The sequence below is a fragment of the Molossus molossus genome, unplaced genomic scaffold, assembly GCF_014108415.1.
Source record: "Molossus molossus isolate mMolMol1 unplaced genomic scaffold, mMolMol1.p scaffold_m16_p_12, whole genome shotgun sequence".
NCBI lineage: Eukaryota > Metazoa > Chordata > Mammalia > Chiroptera > Molossidae > Molossus > Molossus molossus.
Window position 1 is genome coordinate 93,046,935 of NW_023425347.1, and position 15,313 is coordinate 93,062,247.

At 56.3% G+C, this 15,313-nt stretch overlaps 1 protein-coding gene across 1 annotated transcript in view; it reads right to left on the reverse strand.

Moving 5' to 3' along the window:
- The window catches only part of IGSF21 (immunoglobin superfamily member 21), a 173,328-nt gene that overhangs the window by 42,074 nt on the left and 115,941 nt on the right, over nucleotides 1-15,313 (reverse strand). The window contains exon 4 of the mRNA XM_036256833.1: nucleotides 1,910-2,028. Coding sequence (XP_036112726.1) covers nucleotides 1,910-2,028 — 119 coding nt within the window. The remainder of the gene's footprint in view (nucleotides 1-1,909; nucleotides 2,029-15,313) is intronic.

The window sequence follows — 15,313 nt, forward strand, 5'->3', positions numbered from 1 at the left end:
ATGTAACATATGTATCAATATAGATAGATACAGAATTCGTAATTTTTTGAATACTTAGAGGTTCAGGTCAGTGTTCTGGAAGTGTGGTCTCAACACTGAGCTGCCTAGTGTCAGAGGGAGATGTTGTGATCCCCGCTGTGTGACCTTAGGGTAGTTGCTTGCTCTCTCTGTGCGTCCAAGCTGCATCTGCGTGGTGGGAGCACTAACGCTAGTACCTCCCGTGGGTTGGTGGTGCGTACCACGTGGCATAACATGGAAGCACTCAGCCCAGCAGCCGCTGTGGGGCCTTCCCTGAGTCCTCTCCCTAAACGAGCCAAAGGGGAACATCTGTACTACTTTCAACAATATAAATACATAAATAATAAGTAAATAAAATAACAATAAATAAACTAGCCACTGCCCCACCGACGGTTACTCTTTATCCCACTTGACTTTCCGCCCTATTTCTCGTCGACCACGTCACCTCACTTGTGCACTTGTGCGTGTGTTTCATGCCTGCCTCACACACCGGATGCCAACCCCCACGGACAGAGACGGTGTCCGTGACGGTGTGTGTCCATTTCCTGGCACGCAGCAGGTGCTCACTAAGTATCTGGTGAGTAAATGATTTTTGCTCACATGGCTTTGGTGGTGCAAACTGAGTTTTGTTCTCTGGTGTGACCTGTCCAGGGCCGGGTAAGGAGACAGCTCCCTGTCCAAGTTTTACAGAAGCCAACCAGTGCATGGGTGACTGCAAGAGAGGAGGTGTTCCTGGTGCCACCACCTCCCACCCTGGCCCGGCCCCCCGGAAGCCAGAGCACACCCCATGTGCTGCTGCGGGAATCGATGTCCTTCTGGAGGTCTGGCCTTTGGAGCTTTTCAATTTCCCCAGAAGCGGCGGCTTTCAGCAGAGCCTTTATGCTTTCATTGATCGCCCGAGTACCGCCGCTTTGTTTCCCTGATAAATATCATCTCATACGAAAATCAGAGGACGCTGCAGCCCGAAGCTGAGACCAAGCCCCTGGAGTTCTGAGACGGAATCTGAGAGAGTTCCTGGCAGGGACGTCCGTGCTGAAGGCTTTTGTTTTTATAAACGGGGAAACTGAGGGCGGGGTGGGGGACACAGGCGCCAGAGACATTAGCACCCCCCTTTTGCATGTGTGGAAATGGAGGCACAGCATCAGCACCCAGGAGCCCCGACATCCAGTCCAGCGTGCTTTCTACCTCGTCACTAACGCTCAGCATCTCAGCAAAGGCCTGGGAGCTCAGGGAGGGGACGTGGTGAGGTCAGAACCGTGTTTCCTACAGCAGGTGCACATCCCGGCTCAGATGATGTCTTGGACCTCCAGGTGGCTCCTGGGTGGTCCTCTCCCGGAGGAACATGGTTTCAGGTTGGGAAAGGGGCCCCACAGCTGCTCCCACAGTGCCCTGCACCTTCCTCCCTGAGTCCCCACTGGGGCAGAGTCTGGAGCTGCGTGGCCCATGAATGACCCATCAGGCCTGCATCTGGCCACCATCTTACAGAAGGGAAAACTGAGGCCCAGAGGCTGCGACAGCTCTGACACCCCACTCAGATCCCCGTTTGTTTCAATCCACGTGTCAGAGCCCCCCCCCCAAAGTGCCGAGTCCATGAGGACCCAGGGATGAGGCGCAGCCCTGTCTTCATGAGGTCAGGGTCTCAGTGCTGGTAGAAGAGGGGGCTCCTGAGGGGAAATCCTCAATGGCAAGGACACACTGGGCACACCTCAAGGGCACGGGAGGGGAAGAAGAGGGCCCACTGCCAGCACAACAGGCACTTTGGCAGGCGGTGCCAGGGAGCCCTCACGCGCACACGCGCACACGCGCACACGCGCACACGCGCACACGCGCACACGCGCACACGCGCACAGCCGGCCCCTCCCCGGGATGCCGGGCCGGGCCCTGCACTCACCCATGACGTTGAGGAAGATGTTGCCTGATGCCAGGACCACCTTCTCTCTCGTGGCGCGGTCGTAGATGCCCACGTGGCACTCGTAGGGGCCGTTGTCCGAGACGCGGACCTCGGGCAGCCTGGGGAGGCAAAGGAGCAGGGTGAGGGCCCGCGATCTGGAGCTGCAAGGTGCTACCCGCAGAGTCTCCCGTTCAGCCCTCGCTCCAGGTGCTCCGGAACCAACCACATGCCCGTGTGCTGTGCGCAGACCGGCAACGTTTATGGATCGCCGACTGTGTGCCAGGCCCGTGCTCCATGTCTCAGAAGGTGCAGCCCAGGTGGAATCTGTGCTCCTGGCTCCCAGACCTGGCACGGCAGCGGTGCCCGCACCATGGGCGCTGGGAGCGGCATGGGCTCAGAGGCGCCGGGCGTGTGGTACCAGCTTAGAACCGTGACCCAGTGCATCCCTCCACGGCCACCCTCCAGGTAGGGGTCATTATGGCCACTTCATAAACACGGAGTCTGAGGCCCTAAAGGGGACAAAACGGCCTCCCTCTGGCTAGTAAGAGCCAGGATGGGGATTTGAACCTGCCTTGCTGTCATTTTATGCCCAGCCCTGGGGACTTGAGGAGAAATACAGTAAAATTCTAATCTCCAAGGAGCCCATCCCCAGCGGACAAGGGGGCAGGGAAGCTCATCTTTGCACAGAGCTGGAGTAGCTGCTTCCCTGGGCTAGCCAGGAGGGCTGCTCAGAGGAGGTGACCCATGAGGACAGGAGAGTCCCCCCTCAAACCTCTGGACATTTCCTCTCAGAGTCCAGAGAGAAAATATTTTAGGGGTAGTTGCTTTTCTAGTCTCTGCCACAGCTTCTCAGCTCCGTCCGTGGAGAGAGATCGCCATAGACAGTGGCCAAGCAAACCCGCGTGGCTGTGTTCCAATAAAACTTTATTTATAACCATCGGACTCTGAATTTCAAATATTGTTCATGTGCCATGAAATCTTCTTTCGCTTCTGCCATTTCCCAACATTAAAAAAAAAAAAAAAGTAAAATACATCCACAGGCTGGATTTGGTCCACAGGCTGTAGTTGGAGGATCCATGTTCCAGATCCTTCTACAGGGTGTGGAGGTCAGACCGTGCTAAGGAGGAGTTGACACGTTCTGTCTCCTGGTGGAGAGTGCCAACAGGGCAGCTATCGCCAGCCTGCGCTGAAGAGCCCTGACAGGCTGTCCGAGAGAGCTGAGTTCAAATCCCGCCCCCACTTTAGGTACACTGTGCGACCCCGCAACAGTCCTGCCGACGATCCGATCTGTTTCCTCTAAAATATGGGGCTGAGACTTCCCAGGACTGCAGTGAGGATCAGAGACAATGCCACTGCAAGACCTCTGTGGGCATGAAAGTGGCATCAAGTGGATGAGGCTCTGTCCCCTGTTGTCCCTTCATCCTGGGAGGCCCCGAGAGCCTGCCCTGGAGTTAGAGGCCACACAGCTGTGGATCAGGACATCCGTGTGTCCTCCAGCCAATTCCAACCTCATCTGGGTCTAATCACACGGCCAAAGGGGAGCCTATTCCGACCACAGCCTAGAAGTGGGGTCACGGTGTTTGGGTCTTAGAGGTTCTCACGCTGTATCCGAAAACTGGGAGAAGAAGCTCCCACTTACGAATGCCTAGTCCATGCCCAGCATGTGCCCTGCCCAGCACACTGGCTCAGCAGTCCTGCCAGCGAGACCCCTTGGGGAGGAGGGGCAGTGGCTAGGAGCACAGGCCTGGTGTGTGTCCCAGCCCGCCACCCTGGCAGGGAGGCTCCGCAGTCCAAGCCTTCACCCCCACCCCTCCTGGACACATTTCCCGCACTCCACTCCGCTCGGCCTCGCTCTCCATCTGTTTCTGCTGAGCAATCTAACCTCAGATTTATGCCTTCCTTCTCTTGTTTCAGCTGTAACCCCCGGTTTTGTCTTCCAGCTCCGTTTCCTATGATTCACTATCCCCTACCTCCTTCCCCTCGCCACCCCCACACCTGGGCCCCAGCCTGCCTTTCCACTGCTGTTGTCTCACTGAGCGGGGACTCGGCCCCTCGGAAGGAAGGAAGCTCCCCCTTCCCTCCCACCACTCGGCGCACATTAGCATAAACAAATACCTTCATTTACATAGAATATGCAGAGGTTGACATCTGGTCTACCGACTGTCGTGAAAGACTTGAAGGAAGGGGAGCTTTTCATCAGGGAAACTTTGTGAGGAAGCTGCTGCCTCCCTCTCCCTCCAGGCTCTCAGCAGTGACGGTGGGAACAGCAGGGAACCGGCTTCCCTCCTCCGGGGAAGTCTTTGCTTTGTTTGGAACGCAGCTAGACTAAAAACAAAATAGCCTCTCCGCTGGGCACTGTTGACAGTGACAGTCGCCTCATGTGACATGTTTGGGTGACACTCAGGTGTCAGTTATAGAGGCTCCCAGCTTAAGTGACTCGCGTAGGTGACAGGTGTGCAGGGGACATGTTCCGGTGCCTGCTCTGTAAAGAAACAGGCCCAGGGGACACGTGGAGCTGGAAGCTACCCAGATGATGTGATAAGATAATAATGACATGCTTGACACAGGTGGAAATGTGCAGGTAGCCGCCACCTAGGTGATGTGCGCAGATGTGTTTATGTGATAGCGACGCAGGTGACATGTTTAGGCAATTGCTACACTGATGACATGCTCAGGTGACAGTAACACGAGCAATATGTTTGGGTGACATGTATAGGTGACAACACAGACGGTGTAGAAGACAGCTCAGGGGACACCCGGACTGGTGCTCTAGGAAGAAGGCAGCATCTCACTTGGGACTATTTCTCCCTCCTCAAATGTTCCCTATCCTGGTTTTCCGAGCTTCACGAATGGCCCAAGTCACACTCCTGGGCACCATCCATCCCAGGTCCCATTTCCGTACTCCCAGGTGCAGTCGGTGACCACGTCCTGTGTGTTCTGCCTCCTCAGTGTGTCCTGAGCTACGCCTTCCTGCCACCCCACTGCCTGCACCTCTGGTCCCTGGGAAGAGGGAGGTGGACAGTGAGCTGGTTTTCTGCCCCTGCTTATCCCCGCCTCGACCCCTTCTCCTGGTGGAAGCCAGATCTTCATGAAGGCAACGGGAATGAATGGTTCTCCCTACTAAAGCCCTGCAGAGGGTTCTCTCTGCCCAAAGATAAAGACCAGAACCCTTACCTGGGCCAGTAAGGGCCAGCACCGTTGGCGGCTGCCCATCCCCAGCCATGGCTCAGCCCTCCCCTCCGCCCAGCCACTGCGGTGCCCTCTCCATGCCTCCTGGGGACCACGTTCTTTTCATAAAGCACAAACATTTCACCTTGGAATGATTTTAGATCTACAGGAAAGGTGCGCAGACTAGGAGACCCCCACACACACACCCTCGCCCGCTTTCCCCCACAGCTGATGTCGCCCACGACCGTGGTGCAGTCGTCCACGGAGAGACCAGCATCAACATGTCGCGGTGAGCTCCACTCCAGATTCCACCCGGATGTCACCGGTGTTCCCACTGCTGGTCTTCCTCTGTCCCAGAATCCCATCGGGTCCTTCAGAGGTGATGCTCACAGGTGACTTTGGCCAAGTCCCTTTCTTGATTCAGCAGGTTTGCTGGCAACGTTCTCTTGTCCTGAGAATGGGGACTTTTCTTCTCCCGGCACGGCCTCCAAGTCAGTTCCAGGGCGGTGGCCAGTTTCTCAGCGACGCTCTGGACTGGGGGGTGCGGCAGACTGATCACATTCGTGGCCCCGGGTGGGCGGCCTCCCTGGGTCCACGCCTCCTGCCATGACAGCTCCCCCTGCGGTCTCTTTCCCCAGGCTCAGCCGTGTGACTCGCTCGGACCAACAGCATGTGGTGGAAAAGATGGTGTGCAAATTCCAAGCGTAAGTCTTACATAACGACCTCCTCCACCTTCTCCCGAGAACAAGCCTCTGCCGGAAGATGAGAGCAGATGGAGAGAGGCCCCAGCCGGCCCAGCCCTTCCAGTCGAGGCCACCCTCAGGAGTGTGCCCAGCCCACCCCGAGACCCGTGAGCAATAACACACGGTTGCCACTTTAAACCGCCCAGGTTTGGGACAGCTTGTTATGCAGCAGCAGCTTACTGATACAGCAGGGCTCTTCATACGTCTCCTTAGCAGTGCTAGTCTAAACTGTAACTGAACCACGGATGCTATGGCTCTTGGATGTCTCCCTCCCAGGCCACACTCGGTGAGCTCCATGATGGCTGGGCCGCGTCCATCTGGTTTACCAGTGTACTGGGCCCTGCAGTGCTCACCATCCTGGTAGCACTTAATATTTACAGAATGGGTGGGTGGTGACTGTCGTGTGAGCATGGAGAAGCCTGTCTCTCCCTGGGCTGAACACCAGGTGCAGCCCCCTCCCCACCCAAGGCAGGTTCTAGTTCTCATCTTCAGATCCAGCAGCCTCCAGGTGACAGCTTGGATTTGGACCGACCTGCCTCTTAGTCCTCCTCTGAGCTTGTGCCTTCAGTGTTATCCTTCTAAAGTGGATTAAGTGGCCCAGAGGCCCCCGTTCCCCAGACCTGAGTAGCATTGATCTGCATGCAGAACAGAAGACCTCCACAGAGAGCAGAGCCCCGCGGGGGCTGGGGTGAGCAGACCCACTCTCATCAGCAATGGGCTGCGATCAATAAACTATTAATAACTGCAAAGGTTTCCGGCGAGAGCCGTGTAAGGCAGTTTAGTGGCTGGAGTTTACCAACATTGACAGCGGCTCTGAAGGGCGAGTAATTGTGTTTGAAAAGCTGGGCGCAGAGACATCGGGGCCCCACTGGTTGTCCCTGTGGCCCCCTGGCTCAGGCGAAGCCATGCAAAGGCTGGCCACTGGGACTTCTGCCAGGCCGGGGGCCAGGACTACGGGCTGCCCATCTTCAGCACAGTATTCATGCCTACCCGTGCTACCCGCCATGCTGAGCCTTGGTGGGGGTGGATACAGAGACACCAAGGATTAGATTCCTGCCTCCATGCCTTTGCCCAGGCTGTGACCTCTGCTGGGATCACTCTCCCTTTCTTGTCCACTTGGCATGCTTGTAGCCATCTTTCTGTGATCCCACCCCATCAGACAGTTGAGCAGACTGTACGGAACAATTCAACAGCTTAGCTCACAGCTGCTGTGGCCTGACTAGACTAGAATCACTGTGGCCACTGGACTAGAATCACTCACTACGTAGTGATCTGTAGGCTCTACATTCAGATGCCGCCTCTGCCAAGCAGTCTACCCTGACTGCTCATCCCTGTGCAAATGGAGTTCCTCTCCAGCTCCCCAGGGCTGCATGTGTCTGGGCCCCCCTCGCTGTCCCTCTCAGCTCCTGTAGGTGAGCCTGGTCAGGTGGTAGGTGCTCAGAAACACGCACTGTATGAATGAGAGCAATAGAGCCCGGTTAGGCTGTCGGGCCCCCTGGGCTCCAGTCTGGCGCGGTGCCCGGCCAGCCGTGTGAGGTTGGACGAGGTCCTTTGGTTTCTCTGAGCTTCGGTTTCTCCATCTGATAAATGGGTGTTCTAACACCTGCCTCGTGCGGGATTACAGCCTTGGGGGAGCGCTGGTCTTTGCGGAGATTTATAGCAAGAGGCTCTGCACTAAGCATGTTACCCTAGCTCACGGAACCCCTGGCACCACCCGATTATTTAACACAGTGTGTAAAACATGTTCTGATGTGCACTACGTAGCAATAATAACATCATCATGCCCATTGTGTAGATGAGGAAACTGAGGCACCCAGAAGAGAGGTAACATGACTGAGGTCACGGAGTAAGTGGGTGCCAGAGGCCACAAATGGCATCTCCATGCTGCGCGTCTGTTCTTCCTGTACCAGCAAGTTCACCTGAGCTCTCTGGTCCAGAATTTGCCTCCTCTGCTCTGAGCGTATTTCTGTTCCGAGCCTCGCCACCTCTCCAGGAGAGCCATCTGGTTCCTCCCTGCCGGGAGAGACAGGCCGGTCTTTCCTTTTACATTCCCAAATTCCCTTCCTGTGTTCCGTGGGCCCCTGAATTCCGAGGACTGGGGTTTGCTGAGCAAGTCCTGCCCACATTCTCCACACCTGACACCACGCACCAGCCTCCGCTCGGCTCTCCCTTCCTGGCTCTGTCTTTCCACTGGGAAGAGTCCCCGATCCTCGTGGAATCGAGCTCGAAGACGTGGGTGGGCTGGGAGGACGCAGGGATGTATCTTGGAGTTACTCTCCTCTACTGATGGGGAACCAGGTGGCCCGGTCAGTGACTTTTGCTGAGAACCAAAGCCTGGGTTGGAGAACATATTGCAAATGCACTTAGAACAGAGCCTGGTGAGATGTAGGAGCTTGTCAGTTTCCTCCCCTGACACTGTTGAGTCATTATCATTTTAGAACAAGTCCCAGGCGCTGTTCGTGGTGTTCGGTACACAGCAGGGTCAGTACTTTTAAACAGCAACACCTACCGGTGCCTTTTCTATCAGTGTGCAAATATGCCCCTCCTTCTCAGAGGCAGTTGGCTGGACACTCACTCAGCTGCCTCAGGCTCAAGGTCTTAACAAACGCCAGTCTCATCCTGCCGCATCTTAGGGGCAGTGCCATGTGCTGGGTTAGTTTGCCTCTACGCCGTTATGTCTCCTAGGATCCTTGCCTTTTAAAACGTCTGTTTATAGCTTTCTTGGGGCATCGTTGACACACAATAAACGGCGCATCGAGTTTGCACATTTGTTGAGTCTGGACATATGTACACATCACTGAAACCGCTGCCACAGTCAAGATAATGAACATATCACCTCCCCAAAATTTCCTTCTGTCCTTCTATAATCCCTCCCGCCCCAGCCCCGGGCAACCACTGCCCTGCTTTGTCGCTGTGGATCATGTTTCCTAGGATTTCGTATCAATGAATCACTGAGTGGGTACCATTCGGTTTGGTTTTGTTCACTTGTCATCATCCTTGTGAGATTCATTCATGTCGTTGTCTTTGTCCGTCGCTGGGTCCTCTTTATGGCTGAGTAGCATCTCCTTGCCTGCACCCACTCCTGTCTACCTAGGCACCTGCTGATGGACGGGCTGCTCCCCGTTTGGCGGAGGACAAATAAAAGTGCTATGAGCCTGCGTGTACAAGTCTTTGTGTGGGTAAGTACCAGAGAGCGGGAGGCCGGGCACTTGCCTAACTTTATAAGACCCTGTCCAACCGTCGCTGAAGTGACGGTAGGATGGCCCTCAGCTCTTGACGAGTTTTGTCTTCTGACACACTGCTGGAGGTATCTTCCTGTAGACTTCTCCTCCACAGTCGCCCTCCCCACCCGCCCACCCCGCTCCTTCCCCATCTAAGAGCGGCTTGCCATTGGCAGGAGCTTCAAACACAGATACCAAGTCCTGTTGGAACCGTGTGTGCGACATGGACAGAAAGGCTGGGGGGAGGGTGGGGGCTGAGGGGCTTCTCTGCGACAGCGTTTCCCAACCTTTTCATCCCCTGGCACACGTGAGCCAATTACGGAAATTCTGCGGCACACCAAAAGTATATTTCCTGCCGATCTGACAAAAAAAAAAAAGGGATAATTTTGATTCATTCACAGCGAACGGCTATTGCTGTGTTGGCTGTGGTCGTTATTTTATTTGACAGTCGAAGGGAAAAGAGGTCAGTGCCCCTGAGTAAGTAGTCAGGTGTTGCCTGTTTTAAAATTTTTTGCGGCGGACAGGGTGAGAGTCGCCGCTCTACGAGAAGAGTGTGCGCAACATTGGAGGGGAGGGACACAGACGCTCTTTCTGGGGGTGGGGGAAGGTTGGGGTACAGATGACCGGTGGACATCTCCTTCCCTCCACTCCACGGCCGCTGCTGCCCGGGAAACCCCACTCGTGTGTTCATTTTTGCCACCTCCTCCAGCCGTGGGTCCCTCCAGACTGTCCCTTCCCCACCTGCTGCCAGAGTGAGGAGCTGGCCTGTGCTCTTCCAGCTTCAAACTTTCCCTGACCTGCCCTGGCCGGTTTGGCTCAGCGGTTAGAGCGTCGGCCTGCGGTCCGGAGAGACCCGGGTTCAGTTCCCGCTAAGGGCATGTACTTCGGTTGCAGTTTGTCCCCGGCCCTGGTTGGTCGTGCGGGTGGCAGCCACTCGATGTGTCCCTTCACGTCGATGTTTCTGTCTCTCTCTCCCTTCCTCTCTCTTCCTCCCACTCTATCTGTACAAAAAAAAGGAAAAATGTCCTCGGGTGAGGATAAAAAAAAAAAAAAAAAAAAAAAAAAAAACTTTCCCTGACCCGGAAAGGAGAAAGGGAGGGACGGAGGGAGGGAGGAGGGAGGGAGGGAGGGAGAAAGGGAGGGTGGAGGGAGGGAGGAAGAAAAGGAGGAGGGAGGGAGGGAGGAGGGAGGGAGGGAGGAGGGAGGGAGAAAAGGAGGGAGGGAGGGAGGGAGGGAGGAAGAAAGGGACAGAGGAAGAAAGGAAGGGAGAAAAGGAGGGAGGGAGGGAGGAAGAAAGGGACGGAGGGAGAAAGGAAGGGAGAAAAGGAGGGAGGGAGAGAGGAAGAAAGGGAGGGAGGGAGGGAGGGAGGGAGGGAGGGTGGAGGGAGGGAGGAAGAAAGGGAGGAGGGAGGGAGGGAGGAAGGAAGGAGGGAGGGAGGGAGGGAGGAAGAAAGGGACAGAGGAAGAAAGGAAGGGAGAAAAGGAGGGAGGGAGGGAGGAAGGGAGAGAAGGAATAAAGCAACGGAATCAGAAGGCTTGTCAGGACCACACTTTTATAATCCACCCTATTTAAAAAGCATTTTGTAATTCAAACATCTTCATCTATATACATAGTATCTCATTCGGGGCTAATGGAGGAGATTCAGGTAGGATCGGTCCTTTGAGGCACTGCTTTAATGAAGAGACTAGAGAGCCTTTTCATTTGTATAACCATTGTTTGCCTGGAAACGGAGCTTCTAAGGGTCCAGGAAATAGTTCATTCCTGCAAGTAGGTTAAACACACCCCCTGCAATCTTATTAGCCCAGTGCCTGCTCAGCTCTGCGCTCCCCGTCCCTTCTGGAAAGCTCTGGGGGAGTGATGAAGTCTTACCGCTGGTACATCTGCCATGCTTCCCTGCCGGGACCTTGTTTCTCCCCCAGACACCTGCTCCCTCTCCAAGTTCAGGGTCCCGCCCTCGAGGCTGGGGCCCCAGTACAGCCTTCCCTACCTCTGCGGAGCCCTGAGGGTGAGCTCATAAACACGGCCATGAAGTCTCTAGAGGCCATGGGCGCCATTGGAATGTTTGCTAAGAAGACGCTGGCATAGGACTGCTGCTCTCTGGATAAAGGGGAGGGTGGGCACGGAGGTTCCTGCCACTCCTCCACATCTGCGCAACTGGCAGAGCCTGGCTGGGAACGCCTCGTTGGGCCCCAGTGTGCACCTGCGTGGCCAGCCCAGGCTATGCCACCACCCAGATGCCCTCACTGTGTCTCGCTTTCCCTTCATAGCCCCTGAGTGGCTGTTTGCACCCTCTAGGACCAGGAATGGACTAGGTACTGGGGGTAGCATTGTAGCAACTGGCAGATCAGGGACAGCAGGGGGGTGGGGGCAGGCAAGAAAGGGCCTGGCTCGACCTAGATTTGTCTTGGGATGGGATCCTCTTCAGGAGACCCTGGCAGAGGACTGGGAAGTGGGGCTCAAACTCGAATGTTTATGAGTCCTGTGGGGATCTGGTTCAAATGCAGATTCTGGTAGGTCTGGGGTGGGGCCTGGGAGTTTCTAACAAGCTCCCAGGCGGCCCCCCTCCAAGTCTCGGGTCTTCAGTCCTCCCTTCCTCATGCGTCCATCCATCTGGTTAAGCTCGCCCTCCCCCACCAGATACACTGGGTGGTCCCTTCCCATTGGCTCCACTAAATCCCAAATCCAGCATCTAGAGCTTGGGAGGCCTTGACACCTGTATGTCCTGGAGACAGTGGCGCCATGGAAATTATTTGAGAATAGATTTTGCAGCTTTGACGGAGCACTTTGAACCCCGAGGTGCCGCCACGAAGCCAGCCCTGGCTTCCGTCATTCCCACTCAGCCCTGACTTCCTGCTGCACCTCCAGGGCCCCGCCCCACCCCGCCCCGCCCCCGTTCCGCCCCGCCCCGCCTGCACCTGGTGCTCCAGCTTCTGGACCAGACGCTGCCTTCTCCCTCTCTCCTGGCCGCTGGAGGGGCGTCTGTGCTCCAGCTCACCCCAGAAGGGGACCCAGACCCTACACTTAGATCAAGGGCAAGTGGTCTCATTCTGCTTGGTGTGACTGCGCTAAAGTCACCCGAAACTGTAAGATCTGAGCCACCCCTCGTCACTGCGTTTCTGAGGAAGCAGCCTGTTTCAGCCCCACTGGGACAACGACAGAACAGTTGGGAACCCGGAGCTGAGTCCCTTGCCTCCCTACGGCTGATCACTGGATTTCCCCCTCCAGCGAGCCCTTTCCAGGAACAACCTGGGGAGACATTTCCCCTAGGGAGGCGTGGAGCCCCTGGACTGTACCAGGCAGAGATGCTGATGGAGAAAAAGGAGGCTCCCCCTGAGCTAAGGGACAGTCCTATTGGCACAGGACGTATGTAGAGTAGGCCAGCTCTCTTTTAATAGCAACCTCCCAGCCTAACCTGGTTTATCCAGGACTTGCCTGGTTTGGGTACTGAAAGTCCCATGTCTAGGGACCCTTTAGCTCCAGGCAAATCAGGATGGTCCATCACCTTCCATTTAACAAATGAGAAAACTAAAGAGAGAGGAGCGACTGGCCACGGGCCAGCCAGCAGCCAGCAGCCAGCAGCCGATCAAGGATAGAGAGGCCAGGCCACCTGTGCCTGGTGACCCAGCGAGGCTCAGGGGAGCGGGGCCCAGGACGGCCCCCTGCAGGTGGTTTGAGGACTGACGTGATGTTACAGAGCCCCTCACATGGGGTGGGGGTGGGGCACATCGCAAGTGCTTACTGAAGGGCCGCTAGGGTTGCTACAAGCTGGAAGTCTCAATGAGTCAGGGTCTCAACAAGCCAGAAATATCTGGTGCTCTTTTCATAACACAGAGCTGGAGAGTTTGGGTCCCGCTTCTCCCTGGAGCCAAGCAGAAGGACATGCCAGAATTGCTCCATGGGCCTGGGGTCCCACAGCCGCCCCCCACCCCATCTGCCAGCCATTCCCCCTGGCTGGGGGACCAGCCAAGGTCCAGCCGGTCTAAGTGTGTCAGGTTTACCTGAGAACTCCCAGCACATCAATTAAAGGCGGACAGGCTATCTCCATGGGGGCAGGGGACCAAGGGGAAGGAGCGGGAGCTCCGGGCAAGGGGCCTGGGCAACTGGAAAAGCCCCTTATCTAAGAGGCCTGCCCTCAGCACCAAGTTTTATTACCTTCCTCCTTGTGTGTTTCCCCCTTTCTTTCCAGAAACAGCCCGAACTTCCTTTTTTTCCGGAGCCTTTAAAAAGCCATTAATGTGATTTTTATCCCCCTTTCTACCTGAAAATGGTTTCCATCATAAAACTGCTTCAGTGGATGGAAAACGTCTGTGGCTTCCACTCAAATTCAGGGCTGGTGGGGAGGGCAAAGGGGGAAGGGTGGCAAAGGGGGGGAGAAGTTCCAGAACATGCCAGACCCTTCCTGCCTCACCCCAACTCCCCTCCCTCATCTTCCCCTTCCCTGTCCAGGGAGCCTCCGCCCCTGCCTTGCCCAGGCTCTGCACTGGCAATGCCGCCCCGAGCAGAAAGCGTCACAGTGAGGCTCTGGCCAGCCTCGTCACAGGGACAGCGGAGGGTGCAGAGCCAGGGTAGCCCCATTCTGTCCCTCTGGTACCTTCCCCAAGGAAGGGGCTCGCCTCTCCTGGGCCCCCTAAGCTGCACTCTCCTATGTTCTAGCACTTCCTCCTGAACAGGAGAGTATGGGGGTGCATCGGAATCCAGCCCGGCCTCCCAGGGCTGTGTGACCTCAAGCAGGTCGCCTGCCCCCCTGGACCTTGGCTTCTGCCTGAGGGCTGTCGGGAGCCTTTGTTCTGAAGCTCCCACGAGGGAGGTCGCTGTGGATGGTCCCCTTGCTCCCCGCAAAGGGCTGCTTCAGAGATGGCTGTCATGATGCCCCCGTGGGCGAACTGGGGGTGGGGACTGTTTCCTATGTGGGCAAATGCCTCTTAGAAATCAGATTTTTTATCTTCCAGTGGTGAATTCCCAAAGAAAACACAGCTCAGCCTGGAGTTTCTAGGTCACCCAAGCCCCGGAAGTTAGTGACCAGGACCCTGGACGAGGACAGATTTGGGATCGCTGGCCCCTGCCGCTCTGGCCTCCTTGATGCCCGGCTGGAGGAAGATGGGGGTCACTGAGCCGTCCATCCTGGCCCTTCCCACCCTGTTTGGCTGTTACGTTGGGCCTCAGGCGCGGAATCCCATCCTCTCCCATCCTCCGTCTCTCTCTGCTGACCTCATTCCCCTGACTCCCTGGCTCCCAGCCTCCCCCTCTCCTGTCCCTCCTATTCTCACCCCTTCCTCTCTCCTCCTCCTCCCCTTCCTCCCCAGGCCTCTCCTCTCCAGTCTCTCACTGCTGCCATGGAAACCACTTTCTCCTCCACATCCTGATTGATCCACTTAGCCCCTCATGGTCAGTCTGCTCAACTCAGGGCCTGGGCTGGGAGGCGGGCGTTGGGGGGCAGGGACCAAGGGTTCAGGATGTTTCTCCCACCTCATGCCAGCCGGGCCCTGGAAGAAGACACTGGGTGGTGGGGAACTGGAGACCGAGCTGGGCTAAAGGGAACCGAGACCAGGAAACATGGCCGTGAGCCAATGAGAAGCGAGGCAGGAACCAGAGCGCGCGAGGCTTTGCCAGATGCCTCCTCTCCGTCCCTGTGGGCGCTCTTACCCGGAACCGCTCTGCCTTCGTCTCCCCTTGGCAGTGGGTGAGAGTTGGCGCCATGAAGACCCCCAGCTTCTGGGAGCCCAGCCTGCCTCCAGCAGGAGAGGGGAGGCGTGTCCCTGGGTCCCTGCACTTCCTGGCCCCACTGGTCACTCTGATCTTGTGCAAGGCTAGAATTAGGCCACTGGACCAAGAGATTCTAGGGGACAGTGTGCGCTTCCCCCATCTCTCATGTCAGGAGTTCACTGAGCACCTACTATGTGCAGGACCCTGTGTGAGTCACTTTGAACACTGATCTCTTTCAACCCCCATACCCCACAAAGCCGTCTGAAATAATATACTACTGCTGCTGCTGCTACTACTACTACTACTGATAGCGCTTCCTGTGTAGCAGACACTCCCAGCTAAATCTATGGTAGAGTGACTTGGAACGAGTTACTTAGTGCCTGTACCTCAGTTTCCCCATCTGTAAAGCTCAGGCTTCACAGCAATCTCTAGTAGCATCATCCCAGTTTCACAGATGAGGAAACTGAGGCACAGGACATGGCTTAGAGCTTACTGGCAGCCTCTCAGCCAGAGGATGCCAGAGCTGGGGTGAGCACCCTGGCAGCTGGGCTCCAGAGTTGATGCCCTG